General features: G+C 38.4%; 1 protein-coding gene across 5 annotated transcripts in view; it reads left to right on the top strand.

The window, feature by feature from the left end:
- The window catches only part of YEATS2 (YEATS domain containing 2), a 122328-nt gene that overhangs the window by 44667 nt on the left and 56183 nt on the right, over positions 1-21478 (top strand). For all 5 annotated transcript variants that reach the window (XR_013369385.1, XM_077879845.1, XM_077879846.1 and 2 more), the window contains exons 7-9: positions 7641-7802; positions 15656-15767; positions 20606-20650. Coding sequence is in view for 4 of the 5 variants with exons in the window: in XM_077879845.1 (XP_077735971.1) it covers positions 7641-7802; positions 15656-15767; positions 20606-20650 (319 nt within the window). In the remaining variant the exon portion in view is untranslated. The remainder of the gene's footprint in view (positions 1-7640; positions 7803-15655; positions 15768-20605; positions 20651-21478) is intronic.

Here is a 21478-nt window from a genome sequence, read left to right on the forward strand (position 1 = left end):
GTTTTCCAGAGTGGCTGCACCAGTTCACATTCCCACCAACAGTGTATGAGGGTTCCCTTTTCTCCGCATCCTCTCCAACATTTGTTGTTTCCTGCCTTGTTAATTTTCCCCATTCTCACTGGTGTGAGGTGGTATCTCATTGTGGTTTTGATTTGTATTTCCCTGATGGCAAGTGATGCAGAGCATTTTCTCATATGCATGTTGGCCATGTCTATGTCTTCCTCTGTGAGATTTCTGTTCATGTCTTTTGCCCATTTCATGATTGGATTGTTTGTTTCTTTGGTGTTGAGTTTAAGAAGTTCTTTATAGATCTTGGAAACTAGCCCTTTATCTGATATGTCATTTGCAAATATCTTCTCCCATTCTGTAGGTTGTCTTTGAGTTTTGTTGACTGTATCCTTTGCTGTGCAAAAGCTTCTTATCTTGATGAAGTCCCAATAGTTCATTTTTGCTTTTGTTTCTTTTGCCTTCGTGGATGTATCTTGCAAGAAGTTACTGTGGCCGAGTTCAAAAAGGGTGTTGCCTGTGTTCTCCTCTAGGATTTTGATGGAATCTTGTCTCACATTTAGATCTTTCATCCATTTTGAGTTTATCTTTGTGTATGGTGCAAGAGAGTGGTCTAGTTTCATTCTTCTGCATGTGGATGTCCAATTTTCCCAGCACCATTTATTGAAGAGACTGTCTTTCTTCCAATGGATAGTCTTTCCTCCTTTATCGAATATTAGTTGCCCGTAAAGTTCAGGGTCCACTTCTGGATTCTCTATTCTGTTCCACTGATCTATGTTTCTGTTTTTGTGCCAGTACCACACTGTCTTGATGACCACAGCTTTGTAGTACAACCTGAAATCTGGCATTGTGATGCCCCCAGATATGGTTTTCTTTTTTAAAATTCCCCTGGCTATTCGGGGTCTTTTCTGATTCCACACAAATCTTAAAATAATTTGTTCTAACTCTCTGAAGAAAGTCCATGGTATTTTGATAGGGATTGCATTAAACGTGTATATTGCCCTGGGTAACATTGACATTTTCACAATATTAATTCTGCCAATCCATGAGCATGGAATATTTTTCCATCTCTTTGTGTCTTCCTCAATTTCTTTCAGAAGTGTTCTATAGTTTTGAGGGTATAGATCCTTTACATCTTTGGTTAGGTTTATTCCTAGGTATCTTATGCTTTTGGGTGCAATTGTAAATGGGATTGACTCCTTAATTTCTCTTTCTTCAGTCTCATTGTTAGTGTATAGAAATGCCACTGACTTCTGGGCATTGATTTTGTATCCTGCCACGCTACCGAATTGCTGTATGAGTTCTAGCAATCTTGGGGTGGAGACTTTTGGGTTTTCTATGTAGAGTATCATGTCATCGGCGAAGAGGGAGAGTTTGACTTCTTCTTTGCCAATTTGAATGCCTTTAATGTCTTTTTGTTGTCTGATTGCTGAGGCTAGGACTTCCAGTACTATGTTGAACAGCAGTGGTGAGAGTGGACATCCCTGTCTTGTTCCTGATCTTAGGGGAAAGGCTCCCAGTGCTTCCCCATTGAGAATGATATTTGCTGTGGGCTTTTCATAGATGGCTTTTAAGATGTCGAGGAATGTTCCCTCTATCCCTACACTCTGAGGAGTTTTGATCAGGAATGGATGCTGTATTTTGTCAAATGCTTTCTCTGCATCCAATGAGAGGATCATATGCTTCTTGGTTTTTCTCTTGCTGATATGATGAATCACATTGATTGTTTTATGGGTGTTGAACCAGCCTTGTGTCCCAGGGATAAATCCTACTTGGTCATGGTGAATAATTTTCTTAATGTACTGTTGGATCCTATTGGCCAGTATCTTGTTGAGAATTTTTGCATCCATGTTCATCAGGGATATTGGTCTGTAATTCTCCTTTTTGGTGGGGTCTTTGTCTGGTTTTGGAATTAAGGTGATGCTGGCCTCATAGAACGAATTTGGAAGTACTCCATCTCTTTCTATCTTTCCAAACAGCTTTAGGAGAATAGGTATGGTTTCTTCTTTAAACGTTTGATAAAATTCCCCTGGGAAGCCGTCTGGCCCTGGACTCTTGTGTCTTGGGAGGTTTTTGATGACTGCTTCAATTTCCTCCCTGGTTATTGGCCTGTTCAGGCTTTCTATTTCTTCCTGTTCCAGTTTTGGTAGTTTGTGGCTTTCCAGGAATGCGTCCATTTCTTCTAGATTGCCTAGTTTATTGGCGTATAGCTGTTCATAATATGTTTTTAAAATCGTTTGTATTTCCTTGGTGTTGGTAGTGATCTCTCCTTTCTCATTCATGATTTTATTAATTTGAGTCTTCTCTCTCTTCTTTTTAATAAGGCTGGCTAATGGTTTATCTATCTTATTAATTCTTTCAAAGAACCAACTCCTGGTTCTGTTGATCTGTTCCACTGTTCTTCTGGTCTCGATTTCGTTGAGTTCTGCTCGAATCTTTATTAACTCCCTTCTTCTCTTGGGTGTAGGATCTATTTGCTGTTTTTTCTCTAGCTCCTTTATGTGTAAGGTTAGCTTTTGTATTTGAGTTCTTTCCAGTTTTTGAATGGATGCTTGTATTGCGATGTATTTCCCCCTTAGGACTGCTTTTGCTGCATCCCAAAGATTTTGAACGGTTGTATCTTCATTCTCATTAGTTTCCATGAATCTTTTTAATTCTTCCTTAATTTCCTGGTTGACCCTTTTATCTTTTAGCAGGATGGTCCTTAACCTCCACGTGTTTGAGGTCCTTCCAAACTTCTTGTTGTGATTTAGTTCTAATTTCAAGGCATTATGGTCTGAGAATATGCAGGGGACAATCCCAATCTTTTGGTATCGGTTCAGACCCGATTTGTGACCCAATATGTGGTCTATTCTGGAGAAAGTTCCATGTGCGCTTGAGAAGAATGTGTATTCAGTTGAGTTTGGATGTAAAGTTCTGTAGATATCTGTGAAATCCATCTGGTCCAGTGTATCATTTAAAGCTCTCGTTTCTTTGGAGATGTTGTGCTTAGAAGACCTATCGAGTATAGAAAGAGCTAGATTGAAGTCACCAAGTATAAGTGTATTATTATCTAAGTATTTCTTCACTTTGGTTAATAATTGATATATTTGGCAGCTCCCACATTCGGGGCATATATATTGAGGATTGTTAAGTCCTCTTGTTGAATAGATCCTTTAAGTATGATATAGTGTCCCTCTTCATCTCTCACTACAGTCTTTGGGGTAAATTTTAGTTTATCTGATATAAGGATGGCTACCCCTGCTTTCTTTTGAGGACCATTCGAATGGTAAATGGTTCTCCAACCTTTTATTTTCAGGCTGTAGGTGTCCTTCTGTCTAAAATGAGTCTCTTGTAGACAGCAAATAGATGGGTCCTGCTTTTTTATCCAGTCTGAAACCCTGCGCCTTTTGATGGGGTCATTAAGCCCGTTCACATTCAGAGTTACTATTGACAGATACGAGTTTAGTGTCATCATGATATCTATTCAGTCCTTGTTTTTGTGGACTGTTCCACTGAATTTCTTCTTAAAGGGGAATTTTAAGAGTGCCCCTTAAAATTTCTTGCAGAGCTGGTTTGGAGGTCACATATTCTTTTAGTTGCTGCCTGTCTTGGAAGCTCTTTATCTCTCCTTCCATTTTGAATGAGAGCCTTGCTGGATAAAGTATTCTTGGTTGCATGTTCTTCTCATTTAGGACCCTGAATATATCCTGCCAGCCCTTTCTGGCCTGCCAGGTCTCTGTGGAGAGGTCTGCTGTTACCCTAATACTCCTCCCCATAAAAGTCAGGGATTTCTTGTCTCTTGCTGCTTTAAGGATCTTCTCTTTATCTTTGGAATTTGCAAGCTTCACTATTAAATGTCGAGGTGTTGAACGGTTTTTATTGATTTTAGGGGGGGATCTCTCTATTTCCTGGATCTGAATGCCTGTTTCCCTTCCCAGATTAGGAAAGTTTTCAGCTAGAATTTGTTCAAATACATATTCTGGCCCTCTGTCCCTTTCGGCGCCCTCGGGAACCCCAATTAAACGTAGGTTTTTCTTTCTCAGGCTGTCGTTTATTTCCCTTAATCTATCTTCATGGTCTTTTAATTGTTTGTCTCTTTTTTCCTCAGTTTCCCTCTTTGCTATCAACTTGTCTTCTATGTCACTCACTCGTTCTTCCACCTCGTTAACCCTCGTCATTAGGACTTCTAGTTTGGATTGCATCTCATTCAATTGATTTTTAATTTCTGCCTGATTAGCTCCAAATTCTGCAGTCATGAAGTCTCTTGAGTCCTTTATGCTTTTTTCTAGAGCCACCAGTAGGTGTATAATAGTGCTTCTGAATTTGCTTTCTGACATTGAATTGTAATCCAGATTTTGTAACTCTGTGGGAGAGAGGACTGTTTCTGATTCTTTCTTTTGAGGTGAGGTTTTCCTTCTAGTCATTTTGCTCAGTGCAGAGTGGCCAAAAGCAAGTTGTATTGGGAAAAAGAGAAAAAGAGAGGAGAGAAAGAAGGAAAGAAAAGAGAAAGAGGAAAAAAAAGGGAAGAAAAAAAAAAGAAGAAGAAAAAGAGAAAGAAAAAGAAAAAAAGGGGGTGGGGAAGGAAACAAATCAAAAAGCAAAAGCAAAGAAAAAAAAAAAAAAAAGAACCACAGGGGAGTATCTTCTGATTCTGTGTACTTTAAGTCCCTTGGCTTCTCCTGGAAGTTGTCCGTCTAGCTGTTCTTCTGGGGGAGGGGCCTGTTGTGCTGATTTTCAGGTGTTAGCAGTTGGGGGAGCTGCTGTGCCCCTGCCTGGTGCAGGGCTCAGTGGGGGTTGTTTACCCCGTGAGGCCGCAGGAGGAACAGCCCCAGTGGCGGGGCCAGCTCTGGAAACCTGGATTCAGCTCCGGCAGGAACTCCGTCTGCAGGGCCTGGAGGCTCCGGGGCGGGGCCGCTGATGTGCTCAGCTGGGGCAGGAGCGTCCTTGCTGTCCTGGGCCCTCCCGGCCTCTGCCTGTCCCGGGGGAGGCCGGATCCTGGGCTGTGTCCCGGCGCCCTGTGCTCCGGAGCCTGCGCTGGTGGATTCGCGCTCCCGGGCCGCGCAACCCCCTCCGGGGAGCCGCCCCCGAGCCCCTCCGAGCTGCTCCCGGGGCCGCGCAGCCCCCTCCGCACGGAACCTCTTCCTCTGCCCGAGCCCCCCCCCACCCCGAGCTGCTCCCGGGCCGCGCAGCCCCCTCCGCGGAGCCGCCGCCCGAGCCCCTCCGAGCTGCTCCGGGTCCCGCTGTGCGCGCTGCAGCCCTTAGGGAGCTCGGCGCACTCTCCCGGGGCGCAGGTGTCTGTTACTGTCCCGGGGAGCCCGAGCGCATCCCCGCCCTCCTGGGTCCTGCTCCACCTCCCTGCGAGCCCCTTTCCGCCGGGAAGGTCGGTGCAGCTCCTGCTCCTCCGGGACGGGGCTCTCCTGTCCTGGGGACACTCGCCCCGGCCTCAGCCCGGCTCCTCGCGGGGCCCCTCCCCCTTGGACGCCTTTGTTTCTTTACTTCTTTTTCCCCGTCTTCCTACCTTGATAGAAGCGCGAACTCTTCTCACTGTTGCATTCCAGGTGTTCTCTTTTTAATTCTCAGGCCGAATTCATAGATTTTCAGGATAATTTGAAGGTTTTCTAGGTAATTTGGTGGAGACAGGTGATTTGGGGACCCTGCTCTTCCGCCATCTTGCTCCTCGCCTTTGAGCAATCTTGAGCAATGCGAGGATTTGGGACACCAACCTCCCTCACAGTTAAAAATCTACATAAGGGTGCCTGGATAGGGATCCCTGGGTGGCGCAGCGGTTTGGCGCCTGCCTTTGGCCCAGGGCGCGATCTTGGAGACCCGGGATCGAATCCCACATCGGGCTCCCGGTGCATGGAGCCTGCTTCTCCCTCTGCCTGTGTCTCTGCCTCTCTCTCTCTCTCTGTGTCTCTCATGAATAAATAAATAAAATATAAAAAAAAGAATAGATGTTGAATTTTGTCAGGTGTTTTTTCTGCATCTGTTGAGGCAATCATATGGTTTTCATCTTTCATTTTATTAATGTATAGATTGATTTGCAGATGTTGAACCATCCTCACGTACCTGGAATAACTACCACTTGATCATCATGTGTAATCTTTTTTATGTACTATTGAATTCTGTTTGCTAATACTTTGTTGAGGATTTTTACATCTATGTTTATCAGGGATATTGGCCTGTGATTTTCTTGTAGTGTTGTCTGCTTTGAAATCAGGGTAATGCTGGCTTTGTGAAATTAATTTATAAGTGTTCCCTCCTATTTTTGGGGAAGAGTTTTAGAAAGAATTGTATCAATTCTTCAAATATTTGGCAGAGATCACCCTTTATGCCATCTGATCCTAGAATTTTCTTTGTTGGGATAACTTGATTACTGATTAAATCTCCTTACTAGTAATTGTTCTGTTCAGATTTTCTATTTCTTCATGATTCAGTCTCTGTAGCATGTATGTTTCTAGGAATTTATCCATTTCTTCTAGGTTGTCCAGTGTGTTGGCATATAATTGTTGATAGTGGTTTTTCCTTTTCTTTTTCGTAACAATTTATTTATTTATTTTTAAGATTCTATTTTTAGGTAATCTCTGCACCCACTGTGGGGCTCAAACCCACAACCCTGAGATCAAGAGTCACATGCTCTATCTACTGAGTCAGCTGGGTGACTGTCATAATTTATGATCCTTTGTATTTGCGGGATATTAGTTGTAATGTGTCCTCTTACCTGTTTATAATTTTATTTATTTGAGTCCTTTCTCTTTTTCCTTGGTAAGTCTAGCCAAAAGTTTGTCTATTTTGTTTACCTTTTCAGCAAAACAGCTCTTTAGTTTCTTTAATCTTTTTTCTTGTCTTTTTGTCTCCATTTGTTTTCACTCTCATCGTTGTTATTTCCTTCTTTCTACTAATTTTGGGCTTAGTTTGTTCTTTTTCTAGTTCCTTGTGGTGTAAAGTTAGATTGAGAGCCTTCTTAGGGTAGACATTTATTGCTATAAATTTCCTTCTTAAAACCTCGGGCTGTATCCCTTAAGTTTTAGTATGTCGTATTTCCATTTTCACTTGTTTTTTTTTTTTTTTTAAGATTTTATTTATTTATTCACGAGAGACACAGAGGGAGGCAGAGAAACAGGCAGAGGGAGAAACAGACTCCATGCAGGGAGCCCGATGTGGGACTCGATTCTGGGACTCCAGGATCACGCCCTGGACCGAAGGCAGGCGCTAAACCACTAAACCACTCAGGGATCCCCATTTTCACTTGTCTTAAGATAGTTTTTGATTTTGTCTTTGACTCATTGGTTGTATAGTAGCATGTTGTTTAATCTCCTATATTTGTGAATTCCCATTTGTTTTCTTGTAATTGATTTTTTTTCTTAAAGATTTTATTTATTTGTGAGAGACAGAGAGAGAGGGGTGGAGGAGAGAGAGGTAGAGACATAGGCAGAGGGAGAAGCAGGCTCCATGCAGGGAGCCTGATGTGGGACTCGATCCCAGGTCTCCAGGATCAGGCCCTGGGCTGAAGGCAGCGCTAAATCACTGAGCCACCCAGGCTGCCCATTTTTCTTATAATTTATTTTTAATCTTGTTTTAAGTAGGAGTTGTTTTGTTAGGTTTCTAAAGGAAAAAAAAGAATTCAAGTTTCTTCCTTTTTTCTCCTTTAGGTACATACCTCCTGATAAGAGAGAAGAAAATGACCAGTCAACCCATAAGTGGATGGTATATGTCCGAGGGTCTCGTAGAGAACCCAGCATTAATCATTTTGTCAAGAAAGTTTGGTTCTTTCTTCATCCCAGCTATAAACCAAATGACCTTGTGGAAGTTAGGTAAGCACAGTCAAGTTATTTAATTTAAGAAATAAAGATTTATTGAACTAGAAGAGTGATTTAACTTGAGAATGTTCCCTTTAATTATTATATTATTATTCATTTAACTTTGACTTTTAGGCACAATAGACATTTAACTATTGTTCCGTCTTGCAGATTATTGTCTCCCTGAAAAAGCATTATTTCCTCCTGTTAGAATTATTGGATTTTGCTCCCCCTGGAAATAGCTAAACTTTTTTATATAGAGATAAACATAAAAGTATTCTTGTTTTTTATGAATATCAGAATGTAATAGAATTAAACATTGGATTCTGACATTACAAAAATATTTAATGTTGAAAGTTCCCTATGATCTCATACTCTCAGAATTAACCCCAGTGATATTCTTCCTACATATATTAGCCTAGTATAGTAGTTGTTTGTTGTTCCACAAAGATGGAATGATTATGTATATGCTATTCTGAAATTTGTTTCATTTAGGTGTATTCTTTTTTTTAAAAAAATTGATTTATTTTAAAGATTTATTTATTTTTATCTTAGAGAGAGAGTGGGAATGTGTGTGTGGGCGTGGAGGGGGCTAGAGGGAGAGGAGAGAAAGAATCCCTAAGCAGACTCCCTGCTGAGCAGGGAGCCCAATGCAGGGCTCTGTCCCAAGACCCTGAGACTGTAACCTGAGGCAAAATCAGGAGTCAGATGCTTAACCAACTTAGCCGCCCAGGCACCCCATTTTTTTTTTTTTTTTTAATTTATTTGAGAGAGAGATGGAGAGAGAGAGGGAGGGAGGGAGGGGGATATCACATGTGTGTGTGTGAGTTCGGGGTGAGGGAAGGGCAGAGGGAGAGGATCTCAAGCGGACTCTCTGCTGAGCATGGAGCTCAATGCAGGGCTTGATCTCACGACTCATGAGATAATGACTTAAGCCATCCAGGCTCACCTTATGTGTATTCTTTATATCTTTAAATGATGTTAAATATCACATATACATTCATTGTATGAATGAATTGTACAAGTAGTTTTGGTTTACTATCAGTGAAATTTCCTATATCCTCACCCCTCTTCAGAACATTCCCTCTACTAACTCTTTTAAGATTTTATTTATCTATTTTTTTTTTTAATTTTTATTTATTTATGATAGTTACAGAGAGAGAGAGAGGCAGAGACACAGGCAGAGGGAGAAGCAGGCTCCATGCACTGGGAGCCTGATGTGGGATTCGATCCTGGATCTCCAGGATCGCGCCCTGGGCCAAAGGCAGGCGCCAAACCGCTGCGCCACCCAGGGATCCCAAGATTTTATTTATCTATTAGAGAGAGAGCATGAGCAAGGGGGAGAAGGAGAAGCAGACTTCCCACTGAGCAGGGAGCCCAATGTGGGATTTGGTCCCTGAACCCTGGGAACATGACTTAGGTCAAAGGCAGATGCTTAACCTACTGAGCCACTTAGGCATCATCCACTCCTGAGTCTTAAATAAAACATGACTATTTTCCGAGAACACTTTTCTGAGAACAGCTTTCAGGTGGCAGTTATCTTTTTCCTCTCACACCATGTACCATTGGTCTAGGCATGGGGTGTGTGTATTCGTTGCATGTATTTGTGGCATCTAGACCATCTTTTCCCTGTTTCTGCCTAAAAACTGTCCACTCCTTTGGAGCATCATGATCCTCCTTGTTGCAGACATCTGCTAATTTCCCAGTTACTCCCCTCTTTCAAAAACATTTTTAGCACCTATTGTCCTAATTTCCTCTTGATGTCATTCCTAAGGACTTTGACATTGATGTAGACAGTTCACCCAGAACTGATTTCTCAGTTCATTGATTTCCTCACTTTTATAATGAGGTTATTGTGGTAGTGATGTGCTGTAGAATCTAAGCTAAGGAGAGAAGGAAATTATATAAAGAGCAGTGAGAGGTAGTGAAAATTGATGTGGGTAAGAAGTAGAATTCCCAGTGAGTCAAAAAATAGTTGGATTAGGAATGGAGCTGGAAAGATAGGAATTGATAGATGGTCAGAAAATGAAATACTTGGAAATGGGACTTTTTTATCTTCATATGGATGATAGTTGTCCCAATATCCGTTTATCAGCTGATCCATCTTTTTCTTATATTTAATACTAAGTCCCATATAAGTATGGATCCAATGCTACACTCTATTAATATTTATTTATGTACCAATATTATACTGTTTAAATTGTTTTTGCTTTATAGCATATTCTATTTGGTAAGGTATGTTCCCCTGATTATTATTATTTTAAAAATTTTTTCTTGGCCGTTCTTGGGAATACATGTTATTCCAGATTCAGCTTTCAATGCATTTAAGGCTTTCTTTCACTGTTTAAAAAATTTCCTTCATTTTCTTGACATATTTCACTGGATGGAACCTCAGTAAAGTGTTTGCTATTCTGTTTTATCCCAGAAGTAGAGGTTAACTGGTAAAGAAGTAATTTCATTTTTAGGCTCTCAGTGTTGAAAAAACCATGTCTGTGATTTGGTTTAAATCTATACCTGATTCATGAAACCTTTCACAAATACACTCCGTAGCTCATCTAGTCTCTCCTGGAATTCCACTGGTGACTTAGATTTGTTTTCTTTGCTAGTTTGTCATCTTCACTCACAGGCATGTCTGCAGATATGCTTGTGTGTACATACACACACATACAGTGTAGCTATCTTACTAAAGGTCTGTTCTTTATCCTTTAAGACATAACTTAGAGTTACTTCTTCAGGTTACTTCAGAGGTTACTAAAATAAATAAATAAATAAATCTTTTAAAAGATGCTGTATCTATAAAAATATAAATAATAAAAAGAATATATGTTTTAGTGTCTAGATCAATGAATGATCTCCTTATTTGGTTAAAAAAATAAAGCACATTGTCTTAAGAAAATATTTTATTTTATTTATTTTTAAAAATATTTATTTGAATGAAAGAGCACACACAAGTTGGTGGGGAGGGGCAGAGGGGGAAGGAGAAGCATACTCCCTGCTGAGCAGGGAGCTTGACGTGGGGCTTGATCCCAGGACTTCACATCATGACCTGAGCTGAAGGTACTTAACTGACTGAGCCACCTGGGTACCCCAAATATTTTATTGATTGATTCTTTTTTTTTTTTAAGTTTATTTATTTAAGTAATTTCTACACCCAGTGTGGGACTCAAACATATGACCCAAGATCAAGAGTCAGATGTTCCACTAACTGAGCCAGTTAGGCTCCCCAAAACATTTTATTTCATATAAATCCTGTGAATAAATGAAAATATATTAATCATATTCTTATTGATGATAAACATCTAACTTAACCAAAAAATGGGATTAAAAACTCATTACAGGGATGCCTGGGTAGCTCAGTGGTTGAGTGTCTGCCGTCAGCTCAGGTCGTGATCCTGGGGTCTTGGACTTGAGTCCCAAATCAGAGTCCCTGCAGAGAGCCTGCTTCTCCCTCTGCCTATGTCTCTGCTTCTCTCTCTGTGTGTCTCATGCATAAATTAAAAAAAAATCTTTAAAGAAACAAAAAACTGAGTACATAAAATCCTTAATACTTCGTGATTCAAACCAGTGCCTATTTTTTCAGTTATCACTCCGAGAATTGTGATTTATAAAACACTAACTTTCCTTAAGTTGCATGAGAGTACCATGAGCTGATAATTAGGATGTGTTGTAATGGTCTGAGGAAAATCCAAGGAAAAAAGTCATATTGTTGCTCCTTTTCAAATTTCTCTTTCATTGTATACATTTGGAGTCTCTTCTGTTAATAGTAAATGAACTTTGTGAAATTTATGAATTTTCACATCATTAAAATAGCCTTTGATAGTTATTTTCTGTCTGGTTCGTGCCACTCTAACAGTATTGCATAAATTGGCTGTTATGACATATTTGAGCAGTTTTCACAACTTATCACATCATGACCACTTATCTTTTCCAAGGGCTGATTCTCCCATATGTTATTAACTACAAGGGTATGATTTTTTTTTTAAAGATTTTATCTATCTATCTGTCTGTCTATCTATCTATTTATGAGAGACACAGAGAGAGGCAGAGACACAGGCAGAGGGAGAAGCAGGCTCCATGCAGGGAGCCTGACAATGGGATTTGATTCCGAGTCTCCAGAATCACACCCTGGGCTGAAGGCGGCGCTAAACCGCTGGGCCACTGGGGCTGCCCAAGGTTATGATTTTTAAATAGGATTTTAAAAGACTTCCTTGGTTGTATGCTTCTGGTGTTTAAAACTGGAGAAATAATTTGTTATGATTAACCATATTCTGCTTTTATAGCAAACATAAGGTATTTAAGTCTATTATTATACTTATTAATTTACATATATTTCTCCTTGACTAGTTTCAAAGCTTCTTGATGTTTGGGATCTTTTCTGATTTGTCTTTATATCTCCAAAATCTAGCAGTGCCTAGCATATAGTTAATGCTCATTTCACATTGAGTGAAATGATCATTTCATGTTGAATTCATGGTGTGGGCCATCCCATTAGTAGAAGGTTGTGTTTGTTTGGAAGTTTTTAATTTTATTGAGCAAAGATGTAACTTTCTTTAACTTCTAAACAATCTTGCATATGCCTTGTGACACCATATAGAGTCATTATAATCTCTTTTCATGTACCTATTATTCAGATTTTTTTTTGAAAGCAACTGTTGGGATCCCTGGGTGGCGCAGTGGTTTGGCGCCTGCCTTTGGCCCAGGGCGCGATCCTGGAGACCCGGGATCGAATCCCACGTCGGGCTCCCGGTGCATGGAGCCTGCTTCTCCCTCTGCCTGTGTCTCTGCCTCATTCTCTCTCTCTCTCTCTCTGTGACTATCACAAATAAATAAAAATTAAAAAATAAAAAATAAAAAAATAAAAAAAAAATGAAAGCAACTGTTGTGTCTCTTCCAGGCTTTAAGCCAAATACATTTGTTTTAGTTGTCACTCATGTGACTTTGTTTTGTGTTCCTTTGCCACCTAGGTTATAATCTCTGATATGTTCCAGCTTGTCTGTATTCTTCTTAAAATATTCTTCTTAGAAGTGAACTTTAAATTTCAGGTATGGTGAAACCAAGATCAGAACATTAACATGTACCCTACATTTAATTATAACTCTTTAGTTCTTTACAAGGATCTGAAGATGTTTCTTGTGTTGGATATCTAAAGTAGTTTGTTGAGTAGGGGAGACCTTTTGTAGGTGCTTTGAAACTTGGGGTTAATCTTATTTCTAGATCAAAGCAAATATGTGTTCCTCTTATACTCTGAATTTTCTTATCACAGCACATTACCTGATGAAGAGCATGGGCAGGTTCTGTTCTTATAGAAGCATTTTTTTTTACATTTGATTCCGTTGCCATGGCCGCCTTCCTAAAGGCTCTGATTGTAAACTTTGCTTTGAGGTACAAAATAGTCACTAAATGTATTCTAGGCCCAGAACTCGATACAGAGATTGCAAAAATGAATAACACATGGTTTCTTCCTTTGAGAAATTTGGTAGAATATTCTGGTCCTTGGTCTCTTGGGCTAGGTCCCCAAGAGAATGTACTCATGAGCTTATTCAAGATGTTTGTTTCATTCAGGTTGAATGTAGGAATTCTCTAGAGCTGCGCTGTCCAATAGAAATATACTGTGACCCTCATAAGTAATTTAAAACTTTGTAATGGTCACATTAGAAATGTAGTCTTATGCTGCTTTATTACAAGTAGAGTAGACTTGCTCTACCCTACATTCTGACCACATCTAGCCATACTATTGAGCATCTGGGAGGAGAGTCGTCTGGATAGTCTGGAGATCTAACACCACAGGGATGTGGATTGGCTACAAGTTAAAGCGTGGAGTGTCCTGGATCCTATTGCCTGAGTTTGATCTCAGCCCTACTACTTATTTGCTGTGTGACCTAGGGCAAGTCAGTTAGGGGAATGTTTTCTAGTTTTTTGAAGGTCATGTGGAGGAAGAATTTGTGATTGCAGAAGGCATATAGTGGAACTAACATGCTGGAGGAAGATGAAATGTTTTTATAACAGCTGTTCAGAAATATAGTAGAGAGCTTTATTAAGTAGTAAGTTTTTTGGGTCACTAGAAGTGATTGAAAGACTGGTTGGCATTTGAATTAGGTGGGTAAGGAAGGAGTTGTACCCCTTGCTGTATTTCTAGTAGAGCCATTTTCTTTAGCCCAGTATTCTGTAGTTTTTCCTTCTTGGTTATTGATACATTTCACCTTCTGTGAATTCACAGAGGAATTCTGTGAGGAATCCAGAAGTAAAAAAGTCTGGGGAAGGAAGTCCTTTTTTGTGTGAAATACATGTATCTTTTTGAAGTTTAACGTTTCCGTAGGTGATGTCTTTTGGTAAGTTCTAACCTCCTTTTTTGCTTTCAAAAATATAGTTAGGGAGAAATTTCCTGTTAAAAGCATTGTTCCTTTTTCCTGTCCTTTATGTTATCTGTCTGTCTACTCTGGCAGTAGTCCTTCCTGTTCATTCACTAGAGTTTAGCCAATGTACATAAATTGAGGAACATAGCTAATTTGCTATATCCGTTGTAAGAGAAATCCGGCATACAAACAGTATGATTGACGTATATTGCAAAATGAATTTAGGCTATCTACTTTACTGGAATTTAAATGACATGTTATCAGTAGAACTTTAATTTTTCTTCTAAAGTTCATCATGCCTCTAGGCCCCATTGCATCCTTTTTCAAATTACAGTCTCAAGTCGACCTTCTCATTTGATCCTAAGCCTGTCTTTTAATTTCTGTCTGACCTATGCCAATGTCATGGCTACCTCTCTTACTAACTCAGTGGGTGGGTGTTCAGCTAGTTTATCCCATCCAGGGCACTTTAGTTTTCTTTGCTTTCTTTTCTGTCTGGCTACTCTTGTACTCAGGGATTTTTCCTGTTGTGAGCCCCTTCTGGTAACCTCTGGCTCTTGATAATTTCAGATCTTTTAGACTCCTCTCAGGTTGTCTCCTTGGACTCTGCCCTTACTGAATTCATGTTGTCTTTTAGTTTTGCAAAAGCGTATCCTGTTGAATGTTTCTTCCTCCCTACCATCTTGGCATCTTCTTTCATTTCAATAATTCCAAGCCAGTGATTCATAATGAACATTTTCATTTTAAAGCATTCTCTCTCCCCCATTAACTTAAACCATATTGTTTTTTAGTACATGAAGTTCTCAGTTAAATTAAAAAAAAAAATTTTTTATGGAAAATTCCAGACATACTCAGAAGTAGAGTATCTTGAGCTCTTCTATACCCAACATCAATTAACAATTTGCTAGTCTTTTATCAACTTTCCTTTTTCTTCACTTCACAAATTATATTTTGACTGAAAATTCTCTAGTTCAGTTAGCATTCCTGCACATTCCTCCTCTATCCACTAAAATCGTAGTCACTGCTTAGGGAAGAGCATATGGTGAACATATGATCTTTTAAGTCTTATTAGTGGATAATTTCAAATAAATTCTCAGTTTTAGTTTGAGCATTTGTGATTTATTCTGTTTTTGCCAGTGTGGAGGAATAAATATGAGTGTCTAGGGTAGGGAACATATACCTCATAGCTGGTGTCTATCAAGTAGCAGTTAAGGATTCTGGCTTCTAATATGTGACATCCATCATATCACCTTAGTTCCCTGCCTGTGAAAATAATATACAGTATATGCTGTAAGTGTCTTAGCTCTAAGTATTTAGTAATTGAAAGTTTAATGTAGGTTTGAGTTCAACATTTCTTTTAGCATTTTAGCAAAATTGAGCATATTGATTGAACTTCAAATGAGGAAATGTAAATGTTAGAGGTTGTGAATTTCTAATTTACCCAGTATGAGAAAACATTCCCTCTCTAGAATGAGAGCATGACTATAGCTTAATGTGTTAATATGTGCTTTTCTCTAGAGAGCCTCCTTTTCACCTGACCAGAAGAGGCTGGGGTGAGTTTCCTGTCAGAGTTCAAGTTCACTTTAAGGACAGCCAGAACAAGCGGATAGATATCATACATAATCTGAAGGTATTGTAACAAAACATTGCTCCCCCAAAATGAAGCACCTCTTTTCATCTGGTTACTTCAAGGCGTGGGTTAGGCCTTCTGAGAGAAGTGGCCAAGATTAAGAGGATTAGTCTTTTTGATTGTGTTATGCAGACTGCTACAGTACTCCTTTGGGGTTCTCTGAAGGTTGGGGAAAAGGTTGCGTTATATTAGAATGTATATTCTTTGAAAAGATGAACTGGTCAGATCAGAAGACTTGAATCTCTTATCAAAGCTCACTGTTAACTGTGTTACCTGAGACTGGGTGACTAAACTCTTTCAAAAAAGAAATCTGTTTACTTTTCTGTAAAATGAGGCAAATAGTAAGCCTCATCTATTTATCTCCTAAGGATATAGATATGTTTATCTTATAAGGATAAAGACAGAAGTGAACATGTTTTAGAAAATTGAAAGTACTATACAAAGTTGTAATTCTTTTGATTTATATTTTAAGAAATTCATTGGTATATCCATATGATTTATTATGCAGACATTTTAAGTTTTATGAAGTGTTTTCTATACATGGGGAAAAACTACCAGTTATAGTAAGTGAAAAGCACAGAGTACAGAACTGTTATGTATAGTATGAAGTCAACTGTGATTTTTAGATAGGTGGAAAAAACAGAAAAGAAATATACCAAAATGTTGGAGGAATTGAAGTAATGATATTGTAGGCAATTTCTTGTGCCCTATTGTCTGTTTTCTTTCTTCTAATTTTCTATAATAAACATGTTTAACTTTTATAATTGAAAGATCATTTTTAAAATGTTTTCCTACTTCCTCTCTATATCGTCTCATAAGATAAATTTCTAATATTAAATTTACCCCAAAGTGCTCTTACGTTGTGATTTACCGCATTGTTTCCATTAATGGCTCAAAATTGAACTAAATGAATCTTAGTACATCTGCAGAATTCCCATTTTGCTCCCTTTGTTCTACAAATACAAGTTTTTCAACCTTAAGGCTGAAATTTGCCCTCCATTGGTGATCGACATCACTGCTTAACTTTGCGTTTAAGTTATTTTTTAGAGATTACTCTAAGACTAGATTGCTTTATGACCTCAGAGAAGAACTGGCACAAAATAAAGAATATATACACACATTGTTCAGAGTGGCAGGATATGATCCCACTTAATTAGAGGAAGGTCTAAAATACTTTGCTTTCTGTCTTATTTTAAGCACTGTACATACCATCTTCTATCACACTGGGCCCAGCCCTAATTTCTAAAATAAAAGGAATTGTTTCCATAGTTCTCATACTATTGTCCATATCACTTAAGAGTTCCTGGTGGAAGATTGAGACACAATGATTTATTTATTTAAGCAATCTCTACACCCAACATGGAGCTCAAACTCATGATCCTGAGATCAAGAACAGTAGAGCATGCTCTACTGACTGAGCCAGCCAGGTGCCTCAAGACACACTGTTTTAGAATGACAGTATTTAAACATTCTTATCAGCTTTTTTGGAAAGCTTAATTTTACTGTTTGTTATGTGTTGATTGGCCTTGAGGCTTAAACACCTGTGTTGTAATTATGTGATCTTGTTTGTACCAGAGTATTCTTTGGCCTGTTATTTCTATGTTAACTTTCAGAGCCATCTTGGATTCTTGTCTCTTTGATCCAAATATTTGTTCAGTTGCTGTTATTCTTCATCATTGTTCTTACCCTTCCCACTCTTGCTTAGGTCATTATTTCACTGTCTCCTCATTAGCTTATTTCATTCTAATCTATCTGCTTTACCGTCCATCCATTCTGCACACCATCATCTAGTTAGTAAGGAGAACCATTATGCTATTCCTCTCAGAAAAGCATTCATTGAATTCCCTTTACTCAAGTTCAGACTTCGCTGCCTACTGTTCAGGACTTTTCACATTTTGACTCAAGACATTTTCCCTGAATTATCTCCTGCTAATCCTGTACATGGATACCCCATTCCAGCCAGGTCACTTATTCGTGTCCCAGAAATGCCATGGGCCTTCTTTTCTTGCATCTTTCTTTTATGCTTTTGCCCTCCTAGAATGCCTGTTTGAATTCTTTCCATTCTTCAAGTTCAAGTTCCTGTGTACTTTTCCTGACTATTTAAGCACATAGTGACCTCTATCTAGTCTGAAATGCTGAAATACTTAACAATCTATATTTGATACTTACAATTCCATTAAATACTAAATACTCAAGTGTTAGAAGTATGTACAATTTAAAGTTCCCAGAATGTATGAAATTCCCACATCCTGCATCCTTGATCAGCCATCACCATGGAGCACAGTAATTTCCAAAACAACCCATTTATCCGTTTAGAAAATAAACTTTTGAAAGGCTCTTTCATGAAGAAACTGTGCTTTTTTTTTTTTTTTTTTTTTTTAAACCTTGATCTTATTTGTCCTACTTTGATTTCTGGAATAACACAGGACAGGACTTTGTTTTATTTTATAAGAACCCTAAAAATGTTTAATGACCTTAGGAGAGCCTTTATGTCTCTCCTTAAGTCATCTCTAGGCGGAGCCTGTTCTTAGAAAATTCCTTGTATGCTGTGCTTTCTATTTCTAGTTCCTCTTGCCATTTTGGTAATAGTTCTATTTTATCAATGTCTCCCTTAAAGTATGGTTCCAAGAATGAAACACGTAGGCCAGTGCACATTACAGAGAGACTATTATTTCCATGCTCTGGAGAATATGAAAATGGATGTAGCCTATAATTGCCTTTTAACAGTCATACTGTTGGCTGAGGTTTAAGTATTAGAACTCTAGATCTCTTCCATGGAACTAGTATGAATTCACCCTGCTTTGTCTTTCTAAAGTTGCGAAACTAGATCCCATGACTGAGTAGTCATGTCTGTGTTGGCTGCTAAGGAATTCAGCCAGACTTGAAATCTACTTTTTTCCAAGTCCTAGAGTTTTCTATATACTATTAGTAAATCATCTTTCCTTTTTGCCCAGCTGTATAGTTTTTCCCCTATTAATCTTACTATGTAGTGTTTATATTAATAAGTTCCACAGATCTTTTTTTAATTTTTAATGTTAGAATGCTTTATTGCTTCAAAGCAAAAATACTGCCAAATAACAAATTGTTTATGCTAAACAAGACTTTTTTGATTTTCATTTTTATTGAAATATAGTTGACATATAGTGTTATGTTAGTTACAGGTATATAGTATAATTTAATTACACATTATGCAATGCTCAACTTGATATGTGTAGTCACCATAACAAAGTTACTGTAGTATTATTGACTATTTCCTATGAGATACTTTTCATCCCTGTGACTTATTATATAACTGGCAATTTGTACCTCTTAATCACCTTCACTTACTTTGCCCAAGACCCTACCCCTGTCCTCTCTGGCATCTACCAGTTTGTTGTGTGTGTGTATAAGTCTGTTCCTGGTTTTTGTTTGTTGGTTCATTTGTTTTGTTTTTCAGATTCTACATATGAGAATTTGTCTTTCTCTGACTGAATTCACTTAGCACAACAGCCTCTAGGTCCATCCATATTGTTCAGATGGCAAGATTTCATTCTTTTTTATGGCTGAGTAATATTTGTGTGTGTGTGTGTGTGTGTGTGTGTGTGTGTGTGTATGTATACAGATCTTTTTTAATAAAAATGATAGAATATAAATAAAATATAGGAATAAGAAGTTAGCCTCTTTCTAAGTGTAGATTTTATTTATATTATTTTTATTCCTTTAGGTTATACTTTTTTCTTTCCTCTAAAATAAATCATCCATGATGCTAATACATTGGAAGTGATTATTAACATTGCCTATATCACTAAATTTTTCTTCCTTCTTTTCAGAAATGTTTAGTAAAATGTCTTCTTAAGTATATAATTGTGTTTTCACACTGTATATTTATTTTTATAGCCCATCTTTTTGTTTTAAAAATGATTTTATTTTATTATTTATTTATTTTTGAGAGGGAGAGAGAAAATCTTAAGCAAGCTACATATTCACTATGGAGCCCAAGTTGGGGCTTGATCTCACAACCCTGAGGTCATGACCTGAGCCAAAATCAAGAATCAGACCCTTAACTGACTGAGCCACCCAGCGGCTCCTAAAAAAAAAAAAAAAAAAGTGATTTTATTTTTTAAGTAATCTCTAAACCCAACATGGGGCTCACACGCACAACCCCGAGGTTGAGAGTCACATGCTTTCCCAACTGAGCCAGTCAGATGCCCCCATAGTTTGTCTTTTAAGATATTCTTTACATTATCTTTGTAAACATCTAAGTGGCTACGTAATACTTCAGAGTTGATGGCTCAAGATTTACTTAAGCATTCCTCTCTTGATGGACATTTTCAGTTTGTGGTTATAGATAGTGCTGTAGTATACATCTTTTTTTTTTAATTAATTTTTTGTTTTATTTATTTACTTATGATAGTCACAGAGAGAGAGAGAGGCAGAGACACAGGCAGAGGGAGAAGCAGGCTCCATGCACCGGGAGCCCAATATGGGATTCGATCCCAGGTCTCCAGGATCGCGCCCTGGGCCAAAGGCAGGCGCCAAACCGCTGCGCCACCCAGGGATCCCAGTATACATCTTTTTGTGTAAAATTTCTTCCAGTTTTAGATTGCCCTTAGAATGTTTTTACTAATGTATAGTTTATATTAAAAGTATAATACCTATCTGTTTGATGTTTATTAATTTTACTCATTTCCTTCAATTAAGAGGGTTTTATTGAAGTGATGAATTGATAGTTTATATTACGAAAAAGTAAATTCTGTGTTATGAAGACTTGTGGTAAAAGGGTACTTAGATGAGATTGTATCCTAAGATTTATAAGTATGCCAAGTGAAACTTTGCACTCTTCTTTTGTCTTTCAATAGCTGGATAGAACTTACACTGGCTTGCAGACTCTTGGAGCAGAGACGGTAGGTTTTTTCCTATAGTACTATTTGGGAATAAGTAGAATGAAAATTGATTTTCATTCTTTCTTAGGAGAAAAAGTGAGTGCTTAATTTTTTTTAAAGTTTGCCTTCCCCTTTTTAATTTGAAAAAATGATAAAATGCACTCAAAATTTAACAATTTTTAATTGTACAGTTAAGAAGTATTGAATATATTCACTTTTTTGTGCAGCTATTGCCACCATCCATCTCCAAAACTCTTTTTCATCTCGGAAAATTGAAGCAGTATCCATTTACAATAACTTCCATTCTCCTCTCCCTCAGCCCCTGGCAGCTACCCTTCTACTTTCTGTCACAATGACTTTTTGACTACTCCAGGTACCATATAAGTGGAATTATACACTGTGGGGGTTTTTTTGGTTGTCGTTGCTATATTTTACTTAGCATAATGTTCTCAAGATTCATCTATGTTGTAGCATGCATCAGAACTTCCTTCCTAAAAAAGACTGAATAATACTCCATTGTATGTATGTACCACATTTTATTTATTTACCTGTCAGTGAATACTTGAGTTGCTTGCATCTTCTGGCTGTTGTGAATAATCTTGCCAAGAACATTGATGTACAGGTATTTGAGTCTGTGCTTTCAGTTCTTTTGGGTATATACCCAAGAAAGTGGAATTGCTGGATGATATGTAGTAAATTAGTTAGTTATTTTTATGTAATCTCTACAACCCAGCACAGGGCTCAAACCCACAACCCCAAGACCAAGAGTCACACGCTCCACCAACTAAGCCAGTCTTGTGCCCCATGGTAGTTCTGTTTTTAATTTTTGAGGGGCTGCCACACTGTTTC

Source organism: Canis aureus, chromosome 31, assembly GCF_053574225.1.
Source record: "Canis aureus isolate CA01 chromosome 31, VMU_Caureus_v.1.0, whole genome shotgun sequence".
Taxonomy (NCBI): domain Eukaryota; kingdom Metazoa; phylum Chordata; class Mammalia; order Carnivora; family Canidae; genus Canis; species Canis aureus.